This window comes from Pecten maximus, chromosome 8, assembly GCF_902652985.1.
Source record: "Pecten maximus chromosome 8, xPecMax1.1, whole genome shotgun sequence".
NCBI lineage: Eukaryota > Metazoa > Mollusca > Bivalvia > Pectinida > Pectinidae > Pecten > Pecten maximus.
Genome location: NC_047022.1, coordinates 17,718,396 through 17,743,529, shown reverse-complemented (window position 1 = coordinate 17,743,529; position 25,134 = coordinate 17,718,396). Strand labels below are relative to the sequence as shown.

The following is a 25,134-nucleotide window of genomic DNA, read 5'->3' as shown; positions in this document are numbered from 1 at the left end:
CCAATTATTAATTGAACTGCATGCACTTAAATAAACTATATATGCCATAGTCGCGGGTCTATTTATTGAAATGTATGAGAAAACTCTCAAGTAAATTTCTACAAAACACAGAAGACTTTCGACTCGGACATGTGTTTTCTACAGAGACAATCGTGCGAGTTCATATATTTATTGTGACGTCAAAAGTTATTTATGAGGCAATTATTGTGCTATTACAAACATGCCCAGTGGCAATTTATCACACTCATCCATGTAATATTTATATTTATTGCATTTTTGATCTGTGAAATATAGAAATTTATCAAACTAATAAAACTTATATTTTCACTGCAGCGGTGAACAATGAAAATATAAGATTTTGCAGTGAAAATATAAGTTTTCCTTTTTTGACCAATCAGAGAGGACCTTTGTATTCACCTCGTTGAAACTTGACGATTTTTCCAATCAAAGCGGAGATAAATAAACTGTATTTCTGAAATTTTCATACTTGTTTTTGACAAAATACTCACTTGAAGTAAGCTATTCATGCACATATACTCCTATAATAGCAGAAAATGCTTGAATTGCGTTGATCAGTCCTTTCAAAATGGCGCCGTCAAGTTGACGTGAAGTAACGTCACAAAGAGATGACGTCATTACTGATTCCCGCACTTTTTGACACTATCAATTATCCGATGTTTTTAATTTTGTTTTGAAGTTTATGAAATGCAATAAAAAAGACAATTGAATGGATTCCCGTTAAATAAAACATATATTTCACTCGTATGACAGAATATTATATATATTTATTCTGTCATACTCATGAAATATGTTATATTAAACGGGGAACCATTCAATATCCTCTATATATTTACATTTACACTGCAGCCCCGCTATATAACTTTACCCAGCTCACTTGAAGGTTACGAGTCTTCCAAAAAACTTCCAAATCTATATTATGACGTTATTATTATAGTGACGTCATAATTGTCACGTCGGCGATAACAAAAGATGGCTGTTGGAAAAGCTGTTCCGTCTTTGACGATAATAATTTGTTCATTTATCGTAGGAGCAAAATTCCTTGATATAGTCTTTAAAAATTGTTGTCAAATGTAAATATAAGCTTCTTTCACTTGGAAGTTATGGGCTGATGAATGTCAACTGGACAAAGGCAAATTCAACATGAAGCGCTAGCATGCTACATGTATCCCTTGAGTGGCCGCGGTGGCCGAGTGGTTAAGGTGTCCCGACACTTTAACACTAGCCCTCCACCTCTGGGTTGCGAGTTCGAAACCTACGTGAGTTGCCAGGTACTGACCGTAGGCCGGTGGTTTTTCTCCAGGTACTCCGGCTTTCCTCCACCTCCAAAACCTGGCACGTCCTTAAATGACCCTGGCTGTTAATAGGACGTTAAACAAAAACAAACAAATCCCTTGAGTGAATGCCCCTCTCCCCCTTCCTTTAATGAAAATAAATGAAAATATAAATTTCATGAAAATAATCTACGTCGTTTATAATGTCAGCAATAATAATCATTGAGCTCTGTCGAGATTCCATGGTTAATTGTGTTGACACGAAGGGAACAAATGTTTTGGAGGTAACAATGGCGGGGCTGGGATTGGTTATAGTTGAACAAATAAATAACATCATTCATTTCTACGTAAGATTGTAAGATTTATTTTCAAATAAAAATACATGTAAATATATCCATATATTGATTAAATAATGAAACAACAAATCATCATACAAAATAAACAAACAAACATAGCTGAACAAAACAAGAGAGAAGTTAATTTGTTTCAGAACACTCTTACTCCTAATATATAAAGCTACCGTTTATACACAAATTTTCATCTAAATATAGAATCACTGGGTATGGGTGGAATTGTTTAACAAAATGGCAATGAAAATAACTTATATCTCTGATATAAAAACAATGAGCTTCTCATATTTTAAGTCATGACTAGACTTAAATGATCTTTACAATGCATATTTGATAAAATCTCATTCAAAGTCAAACAGTGATGAAAAATCTAACAAAAACCTAGAAATATCCACATCCCAATGGCAACAAAAAGTACTTAATTTTAGCTTTCAGTAAATGATTGGTTATTCTCACTTATCGTATAGATATTTCTTTTAATTTCAAAAAATCATATTAAGAGTATTTTAATTTCAAAACATTATATGAATAGTAAACTGTATTAAATGAAAAACATCAACTATATTTTTCAATCTTCCCACAAATGATTTATTTACTTTTTATACAAGTTGACAACACAAGAAAACGAAAAGAAAGTGGATAAAAAAACCAAAATAAAAATGTTAGAAAATCAAGGGAGATAACTGTGGGTTTTTTTTGTCATTTTCATTAAAATGCAGCAAAAATGATGTCTTTAATAACAAAAATGATCTGCATCATACAAAAACATTAAACATGTGAGTACTTTGGTACATACTGTTTACATAAATACAAGTATGGCTAGAAATATGGTAACAGTACATTGTTAAACATTTGGTATGCTTAAACAAAGTAAATATGTTTATACAATAAGAAAACATTAAACTACAACAAAATTCTTAAAAGTTAGCATTAATATATTCAGCACCAGCGTATTTAAGTTTAAAATAATCTAGAATACTATTGTCCAGAGAAAATTACAAGCATTGTAACACAAAACAAATTTTCCACAATATATTCTACTTTCTAAACATGATTTCAATGCATGATTACTTAAATGTACATGCAAGTTTACTTTTTGTTTTTACATTTGCAAACTACAGTTAATTTCAAAATGTATAACTGATAAAAATATCATAAATAAATGTAATCAAAATGAAAGCTTTTCATTTTTTCATTATAAGAAATATACATGTATATCAAACACTGTATCATTGATGGCATCTCAAGCCATTGGTAAAATTAAAGGTATGAAATAGTATTAAAGTGTAAATTATTATAGACATAATCATACATAAAAATGACAGATATAAATATATATATATAAAATATATATCAATGAATAATGATAAAAATGATAAGAAATATTGCTTATGGTGACATTATGATAAAATACACATTGATGAACACCTGTATATAAACCTTGCTTATAACACATCTAGATTTGTGTCACTGATAACTGTGTTGAAATTTCCAATGTTCTAATGAATTGTTCGTTTACTAGTGAAATAATTTTCTTTGCAACTCTATGTCTCATATCAAATTTGTGCAGTATAATCAAAGTATCAAAATATGTTTTTAAAGAGCAGATGCATTAAAGGTAAACGAATAACAACACTAATAAATCAATTAAATGTTACTTATGTACAGATTTAATATATTACTTTTTTTATAAATCGAAATACAATGTATATCAACCTTAATCTATCCCAGAAATTACATTTTCATGACATGAACTATTTCAAAGTTTCAAGTCAATTTGATAGTTGTGTGGATACCCCTTATCAAACAACTATTAAAAGTTTGTTATCCACCACAAAATACTTATTATCAAATGCAAAAAACAATTAATGTTGCACAATAAATAAATTTTAAACTGGAATGAAATTGAAACATATGTTTTGCTTCTTTTACTGCATATGTAAGAAGTGCACTTTTTTAGCCATACTTTTCTGTAATATTTTGAGATTTATATAGGAATGGTTCGTTGAGGAAGTAAATTCCACTGGATTGTCATGTTTCCCAAAATATTATGGTTTCTACCCATCAGTTTCAAACAAAACCATTAGTTGGTCTATATAAACACATGATTTGATCCCTTTGACAACTGTCATAAAACTCTCCTGGTTATATACAGAGCTTCATCTGCCATCCATTACTCCGCTTACTCCGCTTATATTAGATCAGATCACATAATCATTCCAAACACTGCAACAGACAGGAAAGATTTTCAAATTTATATCCGATAGAAAAAAAATTGATACATTGAAAAAGAAAAAGAGAAAAATCATGCCGTCAAAAATCACAACTGGGTACACAATTTATAAGAAGTTAATATGCATTTCTAAAGATTAAACTTTTAACTCAAGGTCAAACATATCAACATATATGTTGTGAAACATGTACACATATGCCCCTGTTCTCGCTTTGATGGAAATAGAGATAATACAAAGTTTAGGGAAAGAGCTATACTCAAAATTCAGGAGCTGGAGCTAAATAAATATTCAGGGAACTTATCTAGATATAAAATTCAGGAAATAGACTGTAGTAAGTGCTAAATGCAAAGTTCAGGAATTTAGTGCTCTATATAGAATTTATGAAATAGACCTAAAGCTCACGACAAGCTAAATGCAAAGAGCGTAACAAAAAATTAGAAACTGAGTTAAAAAGTTAAGGCAATAGAGCTAAACATAAAATTCAGGAAATAGTGTTAAACACAAAATTTTGGAAACAGAGCTAAACATAAAATTTAGAAAATTGATATAAGGAAATAGAGCTAACCTGAAATTAAGGAAATGAATGTCTAAAATAAAAAAAATAGGACAGAGAACTTAACATAAAATTTTGTCATTCAGCGAAGTCCAAAATATGTTAAAAAGATATTGAATTGAATTACAAATGCTTTATCCATAAAGAGCTCTCATGTAAACAGTTTAAACTATCAGCATCCTATATATATTAACTATAAATAAATGTACGATGAACTCCTGGCACAACCTTTAAACTGAATTTGATGACAATTGTGTGATGTAGCATAAAAAGCTAACCAGACATTAATTAAACATTAACATCTTTATGTGGACAGTCATGACCAAGCTTACCATTCTGTATATTTCGGATCATCAAAGTGTCGGATTACCAGTTCCTTCACCTCTGGAGGTGGTTGAAGGCCATGTTTGTGTGCTCTTTCCCATCTCTCAAGACGAGTAATACCTGTATTAAATGGTTTCAAATACAACAATGCCTTTCAAAATCAAATGTGTAAAAGAAATTGAGAGAAAATAGATAAATTAAGCAGAAACCTTACATTGTCGCATTATCATATTCTTATAACTATGAAATAGGTAAAACTGCAATCTTTGTCAATTTTCTTTAAATTATTTTGTCACAGAAGAAAAGCTTAAAAATCCTGGGGTTGCTTTCAAAAACATCTACGTACACTAGATCACTAATCAAGAACATAAGCCTTGAAACTTGAAAATGAGATTATGTCTCATATAGAGGATATGACAAAATTGATTACTACAGTAACTTTGTCAGAGATAGATATATTTATATATATACAGTATATGTATCACTTAGTATTCACTCAAACTGTATTGTGTGACTGTGTGTATATTTACCAATACATGGTCCAAATTCAAGGTTCATGTCAAATTCACGAAGGAAATCTTTTTCACTTTTTCCGAGGAAGTGGCCAGGCCTAGGTATAGATTCATTTGGGTCTGCTTTACTTGACGAAGGAGTAATACCTAAAGAAAATTAAAAAAAAAAAATACGCTGTTGAACTTTTTAGTCATTGAACTAAAGATATCAAAGTGGTCTTTCTCATCAATTGTCTGATAACATTATTTCAATATCACGATTATAGTTCAACAAGGGGGCATTCCAAAAAACTATTCAAAAAGCCATAAAAGAATTTCGAATCAGAGCAATGGAAATCTGTTCATTCACCATGCCATCCAGACTTGGAATAAATTGCCAGAAGAGGTAGTATCGCCAGACTTGGAATAAATTGCCAGAAGAGGTAGTATCGGCACTAAGTATAAACTGTTTTAAGGAGAGACTAATCAAACACTGGAAAAAACATCCATGGAAATTCTCGGCATCATTCTGGTCTTTATTAAACAAAAATTAAACAAACCTTAATTAGTACATATACTCTACCGATTACAAAAAATTGACTGATGGCAATTACATAACGAACGTTGTGGTATGTGTGTTTTTAACAATACAATAAGTGAGGGCCTAACCCTACAAAAGATGGATTGAAAATACTTTTAACCTTTTTTAATAAAAATTGTACTAAACTAAAAATACAAGTACAACTTTAAAGAAATACAGTGCACAACTGGAATACTCAGTGGTGAAGCATTAAAAAAAAAAGATAAATGCATATCCATATGCTTGAATAAGCTTAGTTTCAACGATGCCAACTCAGCGATTCAGCAGTTTCAGATGACATAATATATATGGCGAGTAGGACGATTTTCTCATTTGACAAAAACATCGACTTCTCGGGGGTCTCACTAGTTACCGACAAGAGCCGACAAGAGCCGACAAGAAACTAGATTTACCGACAAGAGCCGACAAGAAGTTAGAATTACCGACAAGAAGCCGACAAGAAAGAAAATGAGAGATAAAATAGTTTTTATTTATTAAAACAATCTATGATTTGTTGATTTTTTTATTTAGGAATATTTTGTGGTCTGATATAATGGTTGTGACAGGTAATATTGAGCCGACAAGAAAAATAGATCTACCGAGAAGAGGCTTGAATTACCGACAAGAAAGAAAATGAAAGATAAAACACATTGTATTTATCAGAACTATGTTTGATTTGTTCATTTATTAGTTATTTATTATCTATTTGGATTGTTTTGTTGTCTAATGTAATGTTGGCGACAGTTAATTGAGCCGACAAGAAAAAAATGATTTACCGACAAGAGGTTATAATTAGTCTGCCGACAAGAAAATGAACAATACGATCTTTTTTATTTCTTGATTTATACTAATTTAATTACACGTACAATGTAGTAATACATGTATATATCGACAATGATTGCATTACCAGAAAATGATTGATACAATTGTTTCTGTATCTTCGTTTCTAATAATTTCACTGCATTGGAATAACTTCAATGTTAATTTTGTATTGATTACAATAACTACCCATGATATATTCCAAATTTCGTACTAATTTTAAAAAGTTAAATCACAATATTTTTTATTTTATATAAGTTCGTGTAGATTGATTATTAGAAATTGTTGCAATGAATTAATTCTGACACCAACTACCAGATAATGAAAAATAGTAATTGGCGATGTGGGCGGGCCCATATTTAGAAATTATACTATCATACCTTCACCTATGAGCCACGTGCCGATTGACCATAGGGGACACACGCGTCCACGGGTAACTTGTATACACAAATTTTTGCCAAGAGTAATAATGACCAGCGAAATCTTACACAATGACAACATACACTTAGCTGGCTGGCTTCCTATGCAGTGAAAACACATAATACCAGCACCCGAACTGAATATCTTTGAAGAACTGCGACAAAATATTAGACATGACAAAATGTTTATATACATGTTTTTCGTCTGTATGTACAAGAAAGTTTAATACATGGTGCATTATACGGCCATGGGGACTTCGAGTTAAGTCCACCAGTAAACAGCCTCCAATGTTTTAAATCACACTGCAAAGATTCCTAAGTCAACGGCTGGTAGTCTCACAATCCCACAAACTCAATCCTTGGCACGTAAACCTGGGCAAAGAAAACGCACAAAAAATGCAAAAACTCTATCACTTAAAAAAATAAAACTTCAGTGAGTCTGGTGGGAACGTCAGTGGTGGAATATTTAACTGTTGAGACCAAAAACATTCACCAACAGAATATGTTTAACTTCGAATGCTTTTGTTTGGTGGGACCGTTTGTATATCTGTACATATTTGGGGAAATAAAGTCTGGTAAAATGCATTTATAGTTGACAAAATGCATGGCTAAGAGTTCTACAAAACAAATACATAAAAAAAACAAAAAACAAAAAAAAAACTAAGAAATAAAGAATAATTCTACATACTTTGTCTCTTATCGTCATCTTGTCAGTAATTCAAGCCTCACGCCAACATTGCATTAGACCACAAAACAATCCAAAATAAAAAATATAAACAAATCAAACATTGTGATAATAAATAAATTAAAAAGCAACTATTTTTTATTTCATTTTCTTTCCTATCGGCTTCTTGTCGGTAATTCCAGCCTCTTGTCGGTAAATCAGTTTTTCTTTTCGGCTCAATTACCTGTCGCCAACATTAGATTACATTAGACCACAAAACAATCCAAATAGCTAATAAATAACTAATAAATAAACAAATCAAACATAGTATTGGTAAATAAAATGCGTTTTATCTTTTATTATCTTTCTTGTCGGTAATTCCATTCTCTTGTCGGTAGATATATTTTTCTTGTCGGCTCAATTTTACCTGTCACCACCATTGTATCAGACACCACAAAACAATCAAAAATAGAAAAGAAAGAGAGAAAAAAAAAAGAAAAGGTAAAAAGCATATCAAGCATTGTATTTATAAATAAATTAAAAAAGCAACTATTTTGTATTTCATTTTCTGTCTTATTGGCTTCTTGTCGTTAATTCAAGCCTCTTGTCGGTAGATCTATTCTTCTTGTCGGCTCAATATTACCTGTCACAACCATTATTTCAGATCACAAAATATTCCTAAATAAAAAAATCAACAAATCTTACATTGTATTAATAAATAAAAACTATTTTATCTCTCATTTTCTTTCTTGTCGGTAATTCTAACTTCTTGTCGGCTCTTGTCGGTAAATCTAGTTTCTTGTCGGCTCTTGTCGGTAACTAGTGAGACCCTCTAGATCTGCTGCATAACCTCCTGATATCTCTGCGTTTCACTTTTACATTAAACTTAATACTTGTCAAATTCTCCAGTTTTGAGCTAAATGTTTAAGATAAGATACGATATTATAAGTTGATATCCAATTCATGACTATATATATAAAGTCTATACCTGACTGAAGTAACGTTAATATACATGTATAACCTCACCTGTCTATTGACATACATGTACAACAGCTGTACAGTACAGAAACCTACCATCATTTCCACTGACATGATCAGATCGCTTCAACACTTGATTCGCTGATGGCCTCTTGACATATTTAAACGAATCTGAAATGAATCTAGAGCTTGACATTGCTGAATAAACACCTAAGTGGCCTGTAGATCTAAATCCTTTTGCTTTAGGAGACGACGCTTCTGTGATTTGCTGACAGTGCAATCTTTCAGATTCTTATAAATATTGAATTAATACGGAACGAGTTATGATATATTAATTAATATTCTTGCCATATGCTGCGTTACATTGGAGGTCTTCTGTGTAATTCCTTTAGTTTTACAGTATTATATATCTTGATTAATATATCGTTTACTTTCCACAAGGAGAAAATTCCAAAAAAATATGAAGTGCGATGTTGATACATATTACAAAATTTTCCGAAAAAGAAACTAAAATTTGGAACACATCTAATCTTTTCTGGTATTTCCATCGAAAACCTCCAAGAGACTCGAATAGTAAAGTACACCTCAGCATCATGGCGGATATGACTGAACCTTCTTCTGTGCCGGCTCTCGCTGTAACTGCTGCGGTTGGGGCTGTAGTACTGTTACTGGCTCTTCTGTGTAGTGTGTGGAAAAAAGATACCAAAGAACAGAAGCAAGGTAACCACAGAAGTGTTGCATCAGATGAATCGGCGCATACCGATACCAAGTCTGATCTGTGATGGGTAGAAAAGCAGACGCGTAATCAGCTGTACAGTGACAGGCCTAATAATGTTGTAACGTTGCAACACTTCACTTCATCGTTTCGACATTTATTTACTATTTAAATCTGGTTTTTAATCCATTTCCCTGAAAATATTTGATTACTTTTTCAAACGTTTCTTCGAGCCGCTGCCGAGTCTATGCAATACGAAAAATACTAAAGATGTAATCAATTAATTATAAAGAAAAAAAAAATGTAGCGGGACTGGACTGGGTCGATCATCGGTGACCAGGTAGCTCAATTGGTAGAGCATCCAGCTAGTGTGCGGAGGTCCCGGGTTCGAACCCCAGTCTCGCCACTACATTTTCTCCTCCCTGTTACAAATCAATCAATTAATCAATTAAAATAAAAAGCAGATAAAAATCACAGATATGCTTAGCCCAGTTTCCTCTGGCCCTGACACCATGTCTGGTGTACAAATGTAGGGCCAGAGTGCACTACTATATGAAAACGTGGAATTATCCGACACCGTCACATTTGGTGTCGCTAAGAATCTGGTGCAAATATAATAAAATTGAGTGTGACATAACACCTACCTTACATAAATGGATAAATGAGATATTTATTTACCCCAGAACACCCATTTAGTCCCATCTAGGTGTTTTATGATCCGTCCGTATAAATGAATATCTCATTTATCCATATATAATTTGTAAGGTAGGTGTTATGTCACACCCAATTTTATTATATTTGCACCAGATTCTTAGCGACACCAAACAGTGTCGGATAATTCCATGTTTTCATATAGTAGTGCGCTCTGGCCCTACACCAGACATGGTGTCAGGGCCAGAGGAAACTCGGGCTAAGATATGCTGTACGTAGGGCTCTGACCGGGTGCCTCAGTAGTTGTGATCACTAATGCACTGATAGTGGTCAGTGCAGTCATGTGCGAGCTTCAGACCACTCTACTATATAAAACGTGGGTTCAAGCCACGCTGACAGCAGGGAATGAAGCCTGTTAGGTTTGTGGTTTACCCATTGATAACATGTTGGTATTCCATTTAACCATATACTTTTTAGTATCCAAATTTTGTGTCAAAATTATACTCCTATTTCAAACATTTTCATTTTTGTGTTTTAAGATGTTAAAACAACATAGTTTCCTTCATGTGTTAAAAAGACTTTTGCATTATATCATATATAGAGATTAACAATTTTGTTGATGTATTTATTTCATTTTCCAGACTCGGATGAAAACCAAGTACCTAAGGCAAAGACAGAACCTGTGAAACAAGAAAAAAATTCCAAGAAATCTAAACTGAATGTTCGATCAAAGAAACCGCAACAAGTGCAAGTTACTCATCCATGGTTGGCAAGTACATTAAAGGGGAATAGCAGTGCTGTGTTGGGCATAGACTTCAGTCCAAATGGCAAATATCTCATCACAACTGCTGAAGGTATGACACAGAATGAGTTTACACCCAGAAAGTTTTAGCTCCTCTGGTCGAAAGACCAGCAAGCTTATGCCATTGTGTGGCATCCAATGTCCATTCATAATTTAGTTTAGGCTACGTACGGTGCTTGAAAACACAGCTAGTTAGTTTGTGTACCCAGTAAATCACTGGATCTGGCCTCCCAGGGACAGGAGGATATTTGTAGGGTCCACTAAAGAGCGTGGGTAGTAATTATATAACAAACCCTGTCTGTCCCCAGGAGATCACCAGATTAACTTTACTCTGCATGTCAGTTGACCTGGGTTTGGTTGCTATGAAAGCTACTTAAATATCCATTCATGTTGGCCAGGAGGGTTTGGGGGCAGAGCCCCCATTAACTTTTTTTTTTTTAAATGAAAAAAATTTACATTTAGCTTTTAAAATTGTCCAAATTGTCATTCAGGTTAGTGATGTCAGCTGAAATTGTGGGTCTTGGTTTTTTGAGCAACGCCAGACATAGCAATTTTGTGAAAAACAAAGTTTCTCTTCTGAGTTCATTTAGTGTCCTTCTTGGCAAAAATCACAAATACATTTCTTTAAAACCAATATTGATTACGATTTTATAAGCCAATCAATCAGAGTCTCATTTGTTTCACACTTACAAAAGAGATCCTTCAGCTTCAAAGACATTGATACGGCAAACGCATTGATTTGTTTACAAACACTACTGAATTTGTGAATATTCATAAGGAACAGTTGAATGACATCATAAAATGTGAAGTGCGGAGGTGTGGCGCAGAAGTTCACATGCTTATAACTTGTCACAGAAGCAAAATATCTGAACTTTCACGGTAGATATTAGATTTCTTAGTTAAAATCTTATGTAAAATCTGATAAATCATAAAGTTTTTCACCAAAATTTGTCACGTAGATTTCAAATTTCACAAAAAGACTCTACAACCTATAATTTAGATTTTAGAAAATTTCACTGGCACAAATTCTCTGATGAGGCATGGCCTTTGGCGATGATACTATTTAGCGCCATTTGTCTGGGGACCGGCAAAGTGTTCCAAGAGATTTACCGTATATAGATGGAAGGGTTTTGACAAAATTTGATCCCCTCTGTACTCATCATGGTTAGAAGTCATATTTGCATTGAATTGTTGACATTTGACTGTCACGAATGTCGGCTAAACTAAGATGGCATCATTAACAACTTCATACCCAAAACAATTGATTTATATTCCCATTGTATGGTAAGCATGGAGTTCAACTGAATATGACCTTTTACCAGCCACCATCAGGTATTCATGATGTAGTGTATAGGTCAAACTTGATTCTAGCTTGCCGTTTTGTGCCGTTTCACATTCAAGCAAAGCGGCTCAGTTGCAATATGGCTGGCATAGACCAAAACATATTTATTTTTATTGATTTTATATATTTATATAGGAATAAACATATTTCAAAAGCATTGTAAACATTGAATGCTGCAGAACATTCATAATCAACTTATTTTGCAATATATATGACTAAAATAGCCTGATAGGCTCAAAACAGGTTCGAATTCTCTAACTTCTCACTTAATCTCACCTTTCGGTTGAACACATCACCATCTTGTTTGCTGATGTGCCGGTGTTTCCAAACTGGCTGGAATTTATAGCGATCGGCACATGCCGAAATTGTGTGAGCATTTTCGGGACACAATCAAGTAATTTTGTCACCTTGCACACCCGCACACCAGCACTTCAGAATCAAGTTCATAATGATGATCTGTATTTTAATCAGATTGGTCTGGGAAACAATCATTTGATTTTTTTTTTTTTCAATTGTATTTGATTTCAACAATTTTTAGAACCAGGATTCAGGTAATCAAATGTTCTATGAATAAAAGCTAATGTCCTCCAAAAGGGGATTTGACTCTTGTGATTGAAGGGATATATGTCCATGTCTTGACCCTTCAGATTTCTGAGAAATAGTTATTTGACTTCTAAAATTGCTAAGTGGTACCAGTGTCCTGAATCAAGAAAAGATCATAAAAATTTAATAACCATGAACAAAAATTTTATGCCATTATTGCAGGGATGTCCTATATGTCTTGACCCTTCAGATTTCTGTGAAATAGCTATTTGACTTCTAAAATTGTTAAGTGGTACCAGTGTACTGAATCAAGAAAAGATCATAAAAATTTAATAACCATGAACAAAAATTTTATGCCATTATTGCAGGGATGTCCTATGTCTTGACCCTTCAGATTTCTGTGAAATAGTTATTTGACTTCTAAAATTGCTAGTTTACTATGAACAAAAATTGTATGCCGTTATTGCTGAAATATCTCCTTTAGTTCAGTAGATTTACTGATGATCAAGTTTTTTGTTTACATTTATTATAACTTTTCCCTGGAAACACACATGTGCCTAAATTGTTAAAACTTAATGTTAAAGTTTTTAAGGAGTAATGATTATAATAGACATAAGTTCAATTGATAAATATATTTTTCTAGAATAATTTTTTTTTTTCTAATTTATGACAGTAATTTTAATTTTCTTATAAGCTTGGGCTGTTTTATTTTGATACAGATCGCTGTGTTATGTTATGGAGCACAAAAGATTTCAACCAGAAGGAACACAAGTAGGTGTAATACATGTGTTGAATTGTTGATACTTGAACTATGAAGCCTATTGTATTCACCGGTATTCTGTATGAAACAACATGCATGAATCTTCTATGAATAAGTGAGTTATTTTTAATCCAAATTATTAAACCATTATCAATTCAAAAGCAATCGACACATGATGATGATAAAACTTACACACCACCCAGGGGGAAATATATTTTATCTCCAGCTCAGATGGTAGATATCAGTATTGCAACATGAAAATTGGAATATGCTTAAATTTTATACAGAATTGAGCAAAACACAAATTTTAGACACACCTATATAAAACGACTCTGTTTTGATAAAAAAAAAATCCTAAAATTTCTCTTGATACTAAAATATCTCAATTTGCGGTACTAAAATGTCTCCTCTTCAATATAACTGATAAAAAAAGTTTCCACGTGTGGTTTCAAATTTTGTATAATTTCTTTTTTCATTTCAGATTTATTAAAGGCATTGTAGAATTGGATCATGGAACACAAGTAAAGTTTAGTCCAGATACTAAGTGAGTACTGCAGGGAATTCCATTTCGGGTATTTCATGATGGAATTGAGCCTTTCTTGGAAATAAATGGCATCTCTGAGAATTTTTCTTTGAAATTATATGCATCTATAACATTGATTATCTTGCTGAAGTATTTAGCAATTAAATCATCAGCCTTCAACAGTTTTTTTTTGTGTTTTTTTTTCAAATTAAATGAGTCTACTGTGGTATACAGACAAACATATTAACTGTGACAAGGATTTTCGTTTTAATCAAAGATCAGTAGATACATGTTCCAGTATCACTTATATTATTTAACATGTACTTGATTTAGGACACATGTCACAGATTGACCTCAAATTTTTATATCCATTAAAAGTAGAAAAATAACTTTGCTTATAGGAAAATTTATTTTGTATTCTGTAACAAAAATGTGATAATTACGTAACGGTAAAATATCTATTAAAGATTGTGTACTGTAGTATGCCCCTACTATCCAAAGTATTTCTTTATTGAGTTAATTGTAGTAAGTAAATTGAAAAAAAATTGTGAGATTTTGAATTGAAAACAAATATTTTATGAAATTTTGAATTGAAAACAAATATTTTGTGAGATTAATTCATTCTTGAAACAGTATTTTTGGGACACTGATATTTGAGTCCTAGACTTAAAATCCACTATTTCTGTATACAGTGTTTTTCCTTACTTGCGTGAAAGATCCTACAGAATCTGTTGATTGATGAGTAATTCTGAATTTTGATATATAGTAATTGAAAATTGTAAAGAAGGGAGGCAGCTACAGCACAACTTCAAGGTCATGTCTATACTCTGTGTGAATTTAAACTGTTTCAGAGCTTTCATTGTCAGCTTAGCAAATGACAATGCACTGCGAGTCTATAGGATAGGCAAGAAAGATGATGGGTCTCCTGGCAATATCACCTCTGCCTTTGATTTCCCTAAGGTAATATGAATGAAGTTTGCTTATGTCTGATACTAATTTTACCTAATGGTGCTGTATCTTATTATGTTTTTGTTTTGTATTCACCATAAGCTGTAATAAAAGTTTTATCTCCAGATGTATTACATGTAATTGTGAAAATATTTTTTTGGAAATTGTGATTAAAACTACATTACATTGCAATTTACATGTAACCAGCAAAACAGCTGTATTTTTCAAGGGCTTCTCCAACTCACCTTTGATAAAAGATTTTAAGTTTATATTGTCTTTCCAGAAACATCAAGCAGACATTATCAGTATAGGTATAGCAAGTAACGGGAAGTACATCATGTCTTGCGGTAGTGATACAACAATTATCATCTGGACAATCAAAGGTGAGATAACTCTCAGATCTATCACCCCTGCATAATGTTGATGGATATTTCATCCCAAGTTTATGTACATAATTGATTTAAAAATTCATCACCCCTGTACAAAGAAAAAGCTAAAAGATATTTGAAATTTAATATGAGGCCTTACCAGTGTTTTCATGGGTATTTTTTTGGGGGGGGGGGGGGGAGGGAGATCCAATTGACCAAATTGTAAAAATTTTGCATGTAAAACATGCTGATAATTGTTTCATGAGTGTCATGCTTATCAGTTTTATAATGCAGTGTGAATTCTAGCTGTATACATGATGGCACAAGCCAATTTTTACCCTTGACTATCCTTTTTTCTGAACTATTTTGTGTACTATTTACGACTACGTGTATATTTTTTTGTGTTTTTCGGAAGTTTTGATCTATGGACACAATTGGGAATTTTTAATTTCTTTTTGAGGAAAATCAGGCTAAAATGAATTGGAAATGGGATCGTTTTGTGCACCTATTGTTATATAGGGAGGAAAAAAAACAGAATTTATTAAGTAAAGTACCTTGGGGATAAAACTGTGTGAAGTTGAGACTTCCTTATGTACCAGGTACATCATACAGGAGTTTTTGATTAGGTTTAATTTCTGTGGCATCTTGAGAGAAAACAAATCCCTGTCCATGGAACAGGCCCATGTATTAGTAAGAATCGTACACTATTCTCATCAATGACACATGAAATGTATAGCTTACTTGATGATATGGTCCATTGTGAAGTGTGACATATTTGGTGTTCAGTCTTTTTTGTCCAAGTAAATACCCGGTGACAGATTTTTCCTTATACCTTCCTACTGCAATCTCCCAAAACACATACACTCCCAACACGCATACCTCTTGCACACAGGCCATGTGTGGCCATAGCCTACCAAAGCAAAGCCTTGGACAGCATATGCAGACTTTTACTAGTGTGAGACAAGCCTTTTGTTTGAAAACTGAAGAATCTTCCTCCGTTGGTTGATATCCTTTTTCACCCCCAAGAAAGTTTCTTTAAGCCTGATATACATGGGATTGAAATAAACTATTATATAAGATAAAAGATTAGATAGTATCAGATTATAGTGGGTTGTATTAGGGAGTAGAGATCCTGTGATCATGGGGTTAAATATTCATGTGCATGTCATTTACCTATTTAACAAAGTAAATTTGACCAAGTCCAGTCACATGCAGCTCACTTCATTTAATACAAGATGCCCAATGGGCCTGTACTGTATCAGTCGCCAGCTTCTAATATAACATTGAAGTCAATAAAGGTCATATATATGGATGATAAACTGATTACCACTTTATTATATATATCACCGCTATAAAAAAAGAGTTGGCGAAGTTTAATCATATAAATAATTAAAATCTATAGCCCAAGTTCATCACAACATACTTTTGGTTAAATAAAAAGGCCCCAGTTCTCTTGCTTTAAACCAAGAAAAAGTAAAAACTTAAACACATTTTATCTAAGTGACCTTGAATGAAGGTCAAGGCCATTCATTTGAAAAAAAAACTTTGTAGTCCTTTATCCCAACTTGTAGCTGGTCCAATATCATGACCCTGGTGCTTTTGATAAATGAGAAGAATTTGAATTTAGGGACCTGGCAAGTTGGTCAAAGTCAGTCATTTGAACAACCTTGGTAGGACTTTTCCCCAGAATACTACTGGGCCCATATCATGATAAAAGGTCCTTGCCAAATATAATGACGAAGGGCCATTTGATTATTGATAAGAAGTTGTTTAAAGGAAAAAAATAACACAGACACACAGACGATGAAAGACTACAGTTGTTGCACCACCTCATAAGCCCAAAATGATCCACATAAATGACTACTTTGTATACACAGAACATTTATGCAAACAAGGAATACTCTTTATACAATGTGAATATTAAAACGACAGTATCACCTTTTAATACAGTAGATTATTTTATGTTTTACCTGTACAGGTGAAGTGCTGGAGATTATAGACACACATCAGGTGAACAACTCCTTTGCTTGTGTTTCACCATGTGGAAGATTTGTTGCATCTTCAGGTAAAATAAAATCTTAAGTAGCTTCCAGTGGTTCATAATATGTTTCAAACGATTTCCAACATCTGTAAAATTAATCTTTCTAAATTGTCATGTATATAGTTATTTGATTTTCCTTCAAAACTCTTTTGTTAAATGTCAGTCAGCAAGTTATGGAAGGTAATGTATGTACATCTCTCAAATTTAGTATAGTTTTCCATACTCCTGAAATATTCATAAAGTCGTTGTATGACATGACTTGTGGCTAACACAGAACTGTCAAGTTGTAGAAAGTTTGATGCAGGTACCATATCATTTGATAAGCCCAGGGCCCTGTACATGTACTATAGCCAGTACCATCAGTATACCCAAATGATACAGTAATATTGACAATGCCTGGGTAGAACCTGTGGTCCATGATGCAAATTCTCGATAAAATGCTGCCTAGTGCTAAAACTGAAATACTGTAAACAAACTTATTTTAGTGCGCTGAAATTTTAGCTCATTGAGAAAATTAAATGATTAGTTTAATAAAGAATCAGCACAACCAAGGCCCAGTTGTTCAAAAGGTGATTATAGGCTAATCACATATTTACAACATTTTTCAAATCCTGATATGATAATTTCTGGTAGAACTAACTTAACGAAACTTAATGAAATTCTGTAATTCTTAATTCTCTTCCAACTGGCATAATTTAAAGACCATGTACTCACAGGTTTTGCAACAAATGGGAAATGAAATTATTAATTTACAGTAAAATTACAAAAATGCACAATCCTTTTGGAATTAAGTAGCAGTTCATTATGGTAACAGTATAATCAAATCCCTACTGATATCTTGGTATTGAACCGATGTTTTTTGAATGACAGGATTTACACCAGATGTGAAAGTTTGGGAGGTATGCTACAGTAAAAGTGGTGATTATATTGATACCAAGCGGGCATTCGAACTCAAAGGACATAGTGCTGGAGTTTATAGTTTTTCATTTAACAACGATTCCAGTCGGTAAGTGGAAGAAATTAGTTTTAGCTTGAAATGACACATTTTTTGTGTGTATTGTTTTTTCAATTGGAGTTTACCTAGATCATTTCCATTTAACTGTGAAATTATTTATTATTGTCCCATACGTAAAACACAATGGAAACGATTTTGTTTGCCTGAAGAAAGTTTTGGTAAAAATTTTGGTAAAAATCAAGAATTTCAAAATTTTATGAATAATTTACAATTATTTTCCTTTCAGAATGAACCGGTCATTTAAAAAAAAATGTGGAAACTGTTAAACTGGTGTAAAATATGTGATATTCTTATCATTATTTACAGAATGGCATCAGTATCTAAAGATGGCACATGGAAATATTGGGATACTAATGGTGAGTCATCTGTAATTACTACAAAATTTAAGCTTGATTTTCCAAATAGAATTTGCATTTTCACAGCAGTGGTATTATTTTCAGTATCATGAATCTGAGAAAACCAGTTGGATTTTAAAAACATTTTCATAACTAAACTAAAATCTTTCACACTTCTAGAGACCAGAGCAAACACAAAAACATTTTGCATTCATTTCTGAATTGTAAAACACACTCCAAGTCTAGTTACCAACTATAGTTATCATTTGTAAGGCCAAGGTACTTGGTTCTCTGGCCCTCCCATATCTGCTTTGAAGTCAAAAGAGCCCATGATCACATATATTTTTCCTGGTTTGAATTTTGAAAAAAAGCTTCCTCATTATTCTTCAGGAGAAGGATGTGTGGAAAAAGGGTCACCAACAATCTCCTGTAATATTTTCAATGGAACTATTTTTCTATTTGTTAAATGATTTTTTTCTGGAAAAGAAGTTACTTCACCGTTTAGGGCATTAAATATGATGTTATTGTATTGTAGTACGATATGAGATGAACCAGGACCCATACCTGCTACACACAGGAAGTATCAGTTACTCCGGCCATTGTCACATAGCTTTATCACCAGATGGCAGGACAGTCGCTGTAGGGGGAGAGAACTCCATAACATTTTTCAATGCAATTACATGCAAAGAGGAAGAAAATGTAGATAACATTCATTTAGGTATGGTTTTAGCATTTTGATAATCATGATCATGTTTAAAGTCTAAAAAGATTTGTTAATGATCTGTCCATGTATGTATGTAACTGTCAACTATCAAATCATAATTATCATTGTATATGCTATTTTTGGCAAAGCTTTATTTGAAACTGAAACATGTTCTAAAGCAATACCTACAGTTCATGGGTTATCTCCCTTATTTCCACTGGTTTCTTCCTTTGAAACTGTTAACTATTTTGGACCATAACAAGAGGAAAGATTGAGGTACTTAATAGACACCAATAATGTTAACAAAGTACAAACTAACATATTTGTGTGGTTAGTATAACAGGAATTCTGTTTGATGTTTCAGGTGGTTTGGTAGATTTGAGCTTTGACACGACCAACAAATACCTAGTGACTGCTGGCGATCGCTATGTACATGTGTTTCATAATGTAACTGGTTACCGAGCAACAATAGAAGATCTCATTGAAAAAGAGAAAAAGGCATCTTCCCAAGCCACGAGGGAACGTGTTCGCCAACAGATTGCAGATGCTAGGTATGTTTCTGAATTTAAAACTCGGTTTTCACTTGTCTCCAAGAACTAGCCAGCTTATTTTCACTTGTTTCTAAATCTTATCCAGCTCTCTAATGATTTAAAGCTACTACCAGGTAAAAATAGTATTCAAAATCAGCGTTCTGTGAAGTAGACTACATCTAGAAGTGTTTGAATCTGTATGTGAGTGAAGCACAAACTTGTGTCACAGAATTTGAAATAACACACAAATCCTCGAACTACTTCATACTTAATGACTGAGGATCCATTGTCATATTTTAAAATCTTTGTCATTAAAAACTCAGATTTCAATTTCAAATGTGTTTCCTTGAATATCAATACCTCATATGACATTGTGTTTTAAGGTCTTGGACGTATAGTTGACAGGGACAAGTCTCATGTGTAGTATTTGTCAAGTTTTAAATTCTAGTCTAACAGAAATGAAAACAAAATTCCAGTCCACTAGTAATGTGAACAAGTTCTATTCTAAGATATCTTGTGATTTTATCAAAGTTGATGAAAATAATAACAATGATAATTATTTTGAGTTTACATACTGCTATATCACAGCAACATAGCTGTCTGAAAGTTGTTCACAAATTGTTAGTCCCCTACCTCTATAGGTTTCCTCCCTGTCCGTCCGTCGGTCCGTCCGTCTTTCCATCCAACTTTCTTAACATTTATCTGTTTTCTACACAGGTCATCATTAGACAGTATACTCAGTCAGTCCAACGGACACGCCAACAGCAAGTAATGGCTTCACAATACAGACTCAGTGATCTAGTACATGGCAGCATTCCTTATAAGCTCTGGACTCTATTTTTTAAAGTGACAATTTACGTTAATATTGATGGAGTGAGGTCTTCAGCAAAAACACCTTTGACTTTAATTAAGTTTTCTGTGATTTCATTTAGTTTCATCAATTTACATGTATAATTTCTGCATCATAATGGGGAATCTCGTGGTATGCAGATATAAGAAGGTGTGGATTTCAAAATGGCAACACCCACACCAGTCACTGAAAAGAAGGCTTTTCTGGCTATATTAAAGTTTCATTTATATCATTATTGAATTGCCTAGCATTAGTTACTATGAATTCTGAAAGTAAGCAGCTGAAAATGATCTTTCAAATTTTGATAAAAATTGTAAGTAGGTACACATGATTTGATGGTGTATTAACTTGCTCCAATTGAAAATTTCTTTCAAAATATTAAATCACACTTATTATTATGAAAGGAAAGGGCATGGTCATTGATTGCTGTTACAGTTGAGAAATGATATGAATGTATTGCCCATTAATAACATGTTAATTTCGAGAATTCATAGTACCATATTCTCAGCATTATCATCAGATAAAATGATACATGTATGCCTTGAATAGCCTGGTATTTTCTGCTCCATATTGAGCTCTCCTTTGTGATCCCCAAGCTGTCTGTATTCTTTTCATTCCTAAGAAAGGTTGTAAATCCAACATTGGAAGAAGATTAAAGTTATGTTTAATGTTTTTGTTACAACTGAACACCTTAACAATATTTCTCATATTGGTCTCAGAAAACTTGGGGTAGGGCAAAGGGTTCGAAATGAAAATATTTGAAATGCTTGCATGTCAAAAAGGTACAACAATGATTGAAGTATTTTGTAGGAAATCAGTGCTGGTTTTCTGATGAAACCTAATTAAGTGGATATATATTTTCTATTATGATTATAATTTTTTTTTTAATTTAGATGAATATTGAAGAAATGTTATAAAAATCCTGAGTGATTGTTTTAACAGCGAAGTTCTACTCATGCTTATCAAATAAGTACACTCCAATATTTCTGTGTCCCTTCACTCAAGCGGAAAGACTGAAATTTAGATATGTAAATACAATTTCAGTGGTCTTTTTCACAACTAGGCCAATACTTACTATTAAGTGCATACAAATTATGCTTTAATAAGTGTTAATGTTAATGTTCAATATACATGCATGCATGCATGTATTTACTTTTTATTTTATACACTGTATCTTGCTACAATATTTATTTTTGATAAATAATATCAGCTGTAGTAATACATGGTGTAGAACGAAAAATGTATAGAACATATGTACGCATGCATGTACATGTAAAAAGCATGAAAGTAAAATTTACAAATGTGACGGCCTTGGTAATTTGATATGGTTTGATAGCTTTGATTTTGAAAAAAAAAACTATTTTCACCAGTTAAGATTGAGACACATGAGTTTCTTGTAAGGGAAAAGAATCAGAATTATCGCATGTCACAATTATAAGTGTAAACTAACTGTTTTTATTTCAGTTAACATAATTACCATTGAAAGGCTTTATCACAGAAAATATCTGTTGCAATAATTAAAGCATAATTACAAAGCTTAATGTCGTTAATACTAATTTAATCCTGTCACACATTACCTTGGGTAATGGCTTTAGCTTTCCTTGCCAATTACTTTATAAATCATTAATTGTATACATGGGCTATTTTTTTTTAAGTTTCTTGTGAAACTTACCTATGATGGAAAACAGATTTTGTCGAATGACTTTGTCAACAATTAAATGATTTCATGCATTCATTTTCTTTCAGTTCTGTTCTAATTTTCCAAAATGTTAATTTTTTGAGTCGATCATTCTGACTAATTTGTTTATATAAGTTTTCTTATGTTACAAAAGTTATGACAGAGACACTCCTGTGTATTGTGCAATTGCAAATACAAGTCCAAATAAAATATGAACTTTAATTTGTTTATCTTGTCTTTGTTGTTTACCTGATGTATATCAATAGATAGTGTCAAATACTCACACTATTGTTCTCCCTGTGATAATCTTCTCCCTAAAATACCACAAAATGTATTAACACTAATTACTGCCGGCGCAACGCGAGTGGTCCATTCTTTGATAATCTAGGACAAACATGTTACCTTTTCTGGCTTTTGTAACAATCACTTCGCGGATGTATCTTTTATTGGACATGCAAAATAGAACATCTATTCTGGATGCATTGGTTTTCTGTCCCAGCAACACAAGTATACAGAAAAAAATCGTCACGACTCTGATATATTTCATTTTACAGTGTGTTAAATTCAAATTTCATATTTTGATTAATTATAAAGCTTTAAACAGCATTGTTAATGGCGTCAGTCATTGAATATGAAATTCTTCTTGAAAGTACCAAGAAATTTAGCATTTTACATTTAAAGCAAAAGTACAAAGACATTTAACCTTTACCAGATAAAGCAATTGTCTTTACCCCGGATTTCGACCAGAAATATTCTACACTTGTTTTTTAATATGGTCAAATAGCAATAAATCTGTGATGTCACATTTTACGTTTAAGATATCATCGGAAGGCGTCTGTATACTGTAGTCGTTAATAGAATTATCGCGTAGATTGTAAACGATTACCGATAGGACAAAACCCTTCTTACTCTCTGAGGTTACAGCCAATGGCTGACCGTCTCGGATTTCTTTTGATTATAGGTGTGTAGCTTCAGAATCATTTACCTTTGTGAGGTAATGGTAAACTGTAGGCTCAACATCCGTAGGAAGTTTTCGACCTAGAACGTTTCCACTCGCTTTGGGCCGGCAGTCAAATTAAAACCATATTGGTCAAAAATATATCTTTAAATGAAAAGCAGTATCATGTTTTAAGCTTCTGCTATCAGGAATTAAAGTTTTCTACAAATGAAAGACGTATTACTTATAAAGCATTAGATTATCGGTAATTGTACATAGTGATGCGTCTGATAGTGGTTTATCTCTGGGTACTCCGTTTTTCCTCCACTCCAAAACCTGGCACGTCCTTAAATGACCCCGACTGTTAATAGGATGTTAAACAAAAGCAAACTGATAGCGAGAAAGCAAGGGAAGGGCCAGTGTTTACTCAACTTACAAGTTCGTTGTTTCACAAAGGATATACTTCTGCTTTCAATAAGATTCATCAGTTTGGAAATGTGTAATTTCAAAATTAATACGTACATTGTGTAGAAAGTAGCATTCATTTTGATATCGCTTCATTCTGTTTGTGGTTTTAGCTGTTGGTGCCAAACCATACACTGCTCCTTTGTTTGTATGATTTCAAGTCATGATGCTCTGGAGCCAGTTTCGTTAAAATTCCTTAACTTGAAATTTTCCCATAGGAAAGCATTACATGATTTAAGAAAGGTTCTTGACTTATTTCCACCTTCAATTCTATAATTTGGAATTTAAAAGTTAAGAAAATTGATGAAATCGGCTCAGCATGCTTCATGTGCCTATTTATTTAGATATAAATGTGCATGTTTTCAATTAATTCTGGTAACCAGGTTATGATACTATAGGGGTTAGGTCACCTTTGCTGTGTCTCCTTTATGTTAGAACAATCTCCCATGGTTGGTACATATACATGTAGCAAAGCTGCAGGCCTATCAGTCAATGATTATGACATGCTATACAAATGAGCGACATGAGTGGACATTACTACAGACCTCGTCAGGTTCCCACCAGTATTGTTTCCTTTCACTTTCTATTGTCCTATCTTCTGTGTTTGTGTCTCTTGCTTTTTAATTAAGTGTCCCCTTTGAATTAGTGTCTGTTTTGTCTTTTCGTTTTTTTTTCAATATTTCCAATTACATTTATTTTTGTTTGTCATTTATTTATCTATTTATATATTATATATTTTTGCCTTCACTGTCAATACTCGGACAAGCATCAGTGTGCTAACCCTCCTTCCTCATACAAATATACACTTTGTATATTCTAATATCCATGCTGTGAGCTCTGTTTGCTGTGTTTAGCTACCTTATATGTCGAAATAAAAACCAGAAAACAAATATGTGGCGAAATAATGGCTCACTTTTTTTTTAACATTTTAATTTTAAATCGAAGAGTTGTTATAATCAATTTAATATAATTTATCTTTCTTGAACTTTATTATCAAATGAATTAACCAATATTTTATAATCAAAAACCACTTGAAAATATCAGCAAAGGTGAGCGGAAGAAACATAATCCGCCTAATTTAGGTTACACACAATCATACAACAAATCTGCATAAACATATAACTAAGACTTCCTTATATGTAGAATGTGGTCACAATGTGGATGTTGCAATTGTGAACATCACCATATAATAGTGTACAAGAAAAACAAAGAAAAAACTGAAAC

The 25,134-nt window shown here is 32.8% G+C and overlaps 2 protein-coding genes across 2 annotated transcripts; one reads left to right on the top strand and one right to left on the bottom strand.

The window, feature by feature from the left end:
* Positions 1-1,861: 1,861 nt before the first annotated feature.
* On the bottom strand, positions 1,862-8,985 carry LOC117332644 (DNA polymerase delta subunit 4-like). The gene is made up of 4 exons (XM_033891629.1): positions 8,801-8,985; positions 5,284-5,412; positions 4,762-4,873; positions 1,862-3,868 (listed from the first exon to the last, which is right to left on the bottom strand). The coding sequence occupies exons 1-4, from the start codon at positions 8,898-8,900 to the stop codon at positions 3,844-3,846; spliced, it is 366 nt and encodes a 121-aa protein (XP_033747520.1). The 5' UTR covers positions 8,901-8,985; the 3' UTR covers positions 1,862-3,843.
* Positions 8,986-9,277: 292 nt separating this feature from the next.
* On the top strand, positions 9,278-22,730 carry LOC117332642 (transducin beta-like protein 2). Its single transcript, XM_033891628.1, has 12 exons — positions 9,278-9,424; positions 10,712-10,924; positions 13,477-13,528; positions 13,999-14,061; positions 14,892-15,000; positions 15,272-15,371; positions 17,335-17,421; positions 18,268-18,403; positions 18,719-18,768; positions 19,283-19,465; positions 19,815-20,001; positions 20,698-22,730. Exons 1-12 carry the CDS (start codon positions 9,298-9,300, stop codon positions 20,750-20,752), a joined length of 1,362 nt encoding a protein of 453 aa, XP_033747519.1. The 5' UTR covers positions 9,278-9,297; the 3' UTR covers positions 20,753-22,730.
* Positions 22,731-25,134: the final 2,404 nt, after the last annotated feature.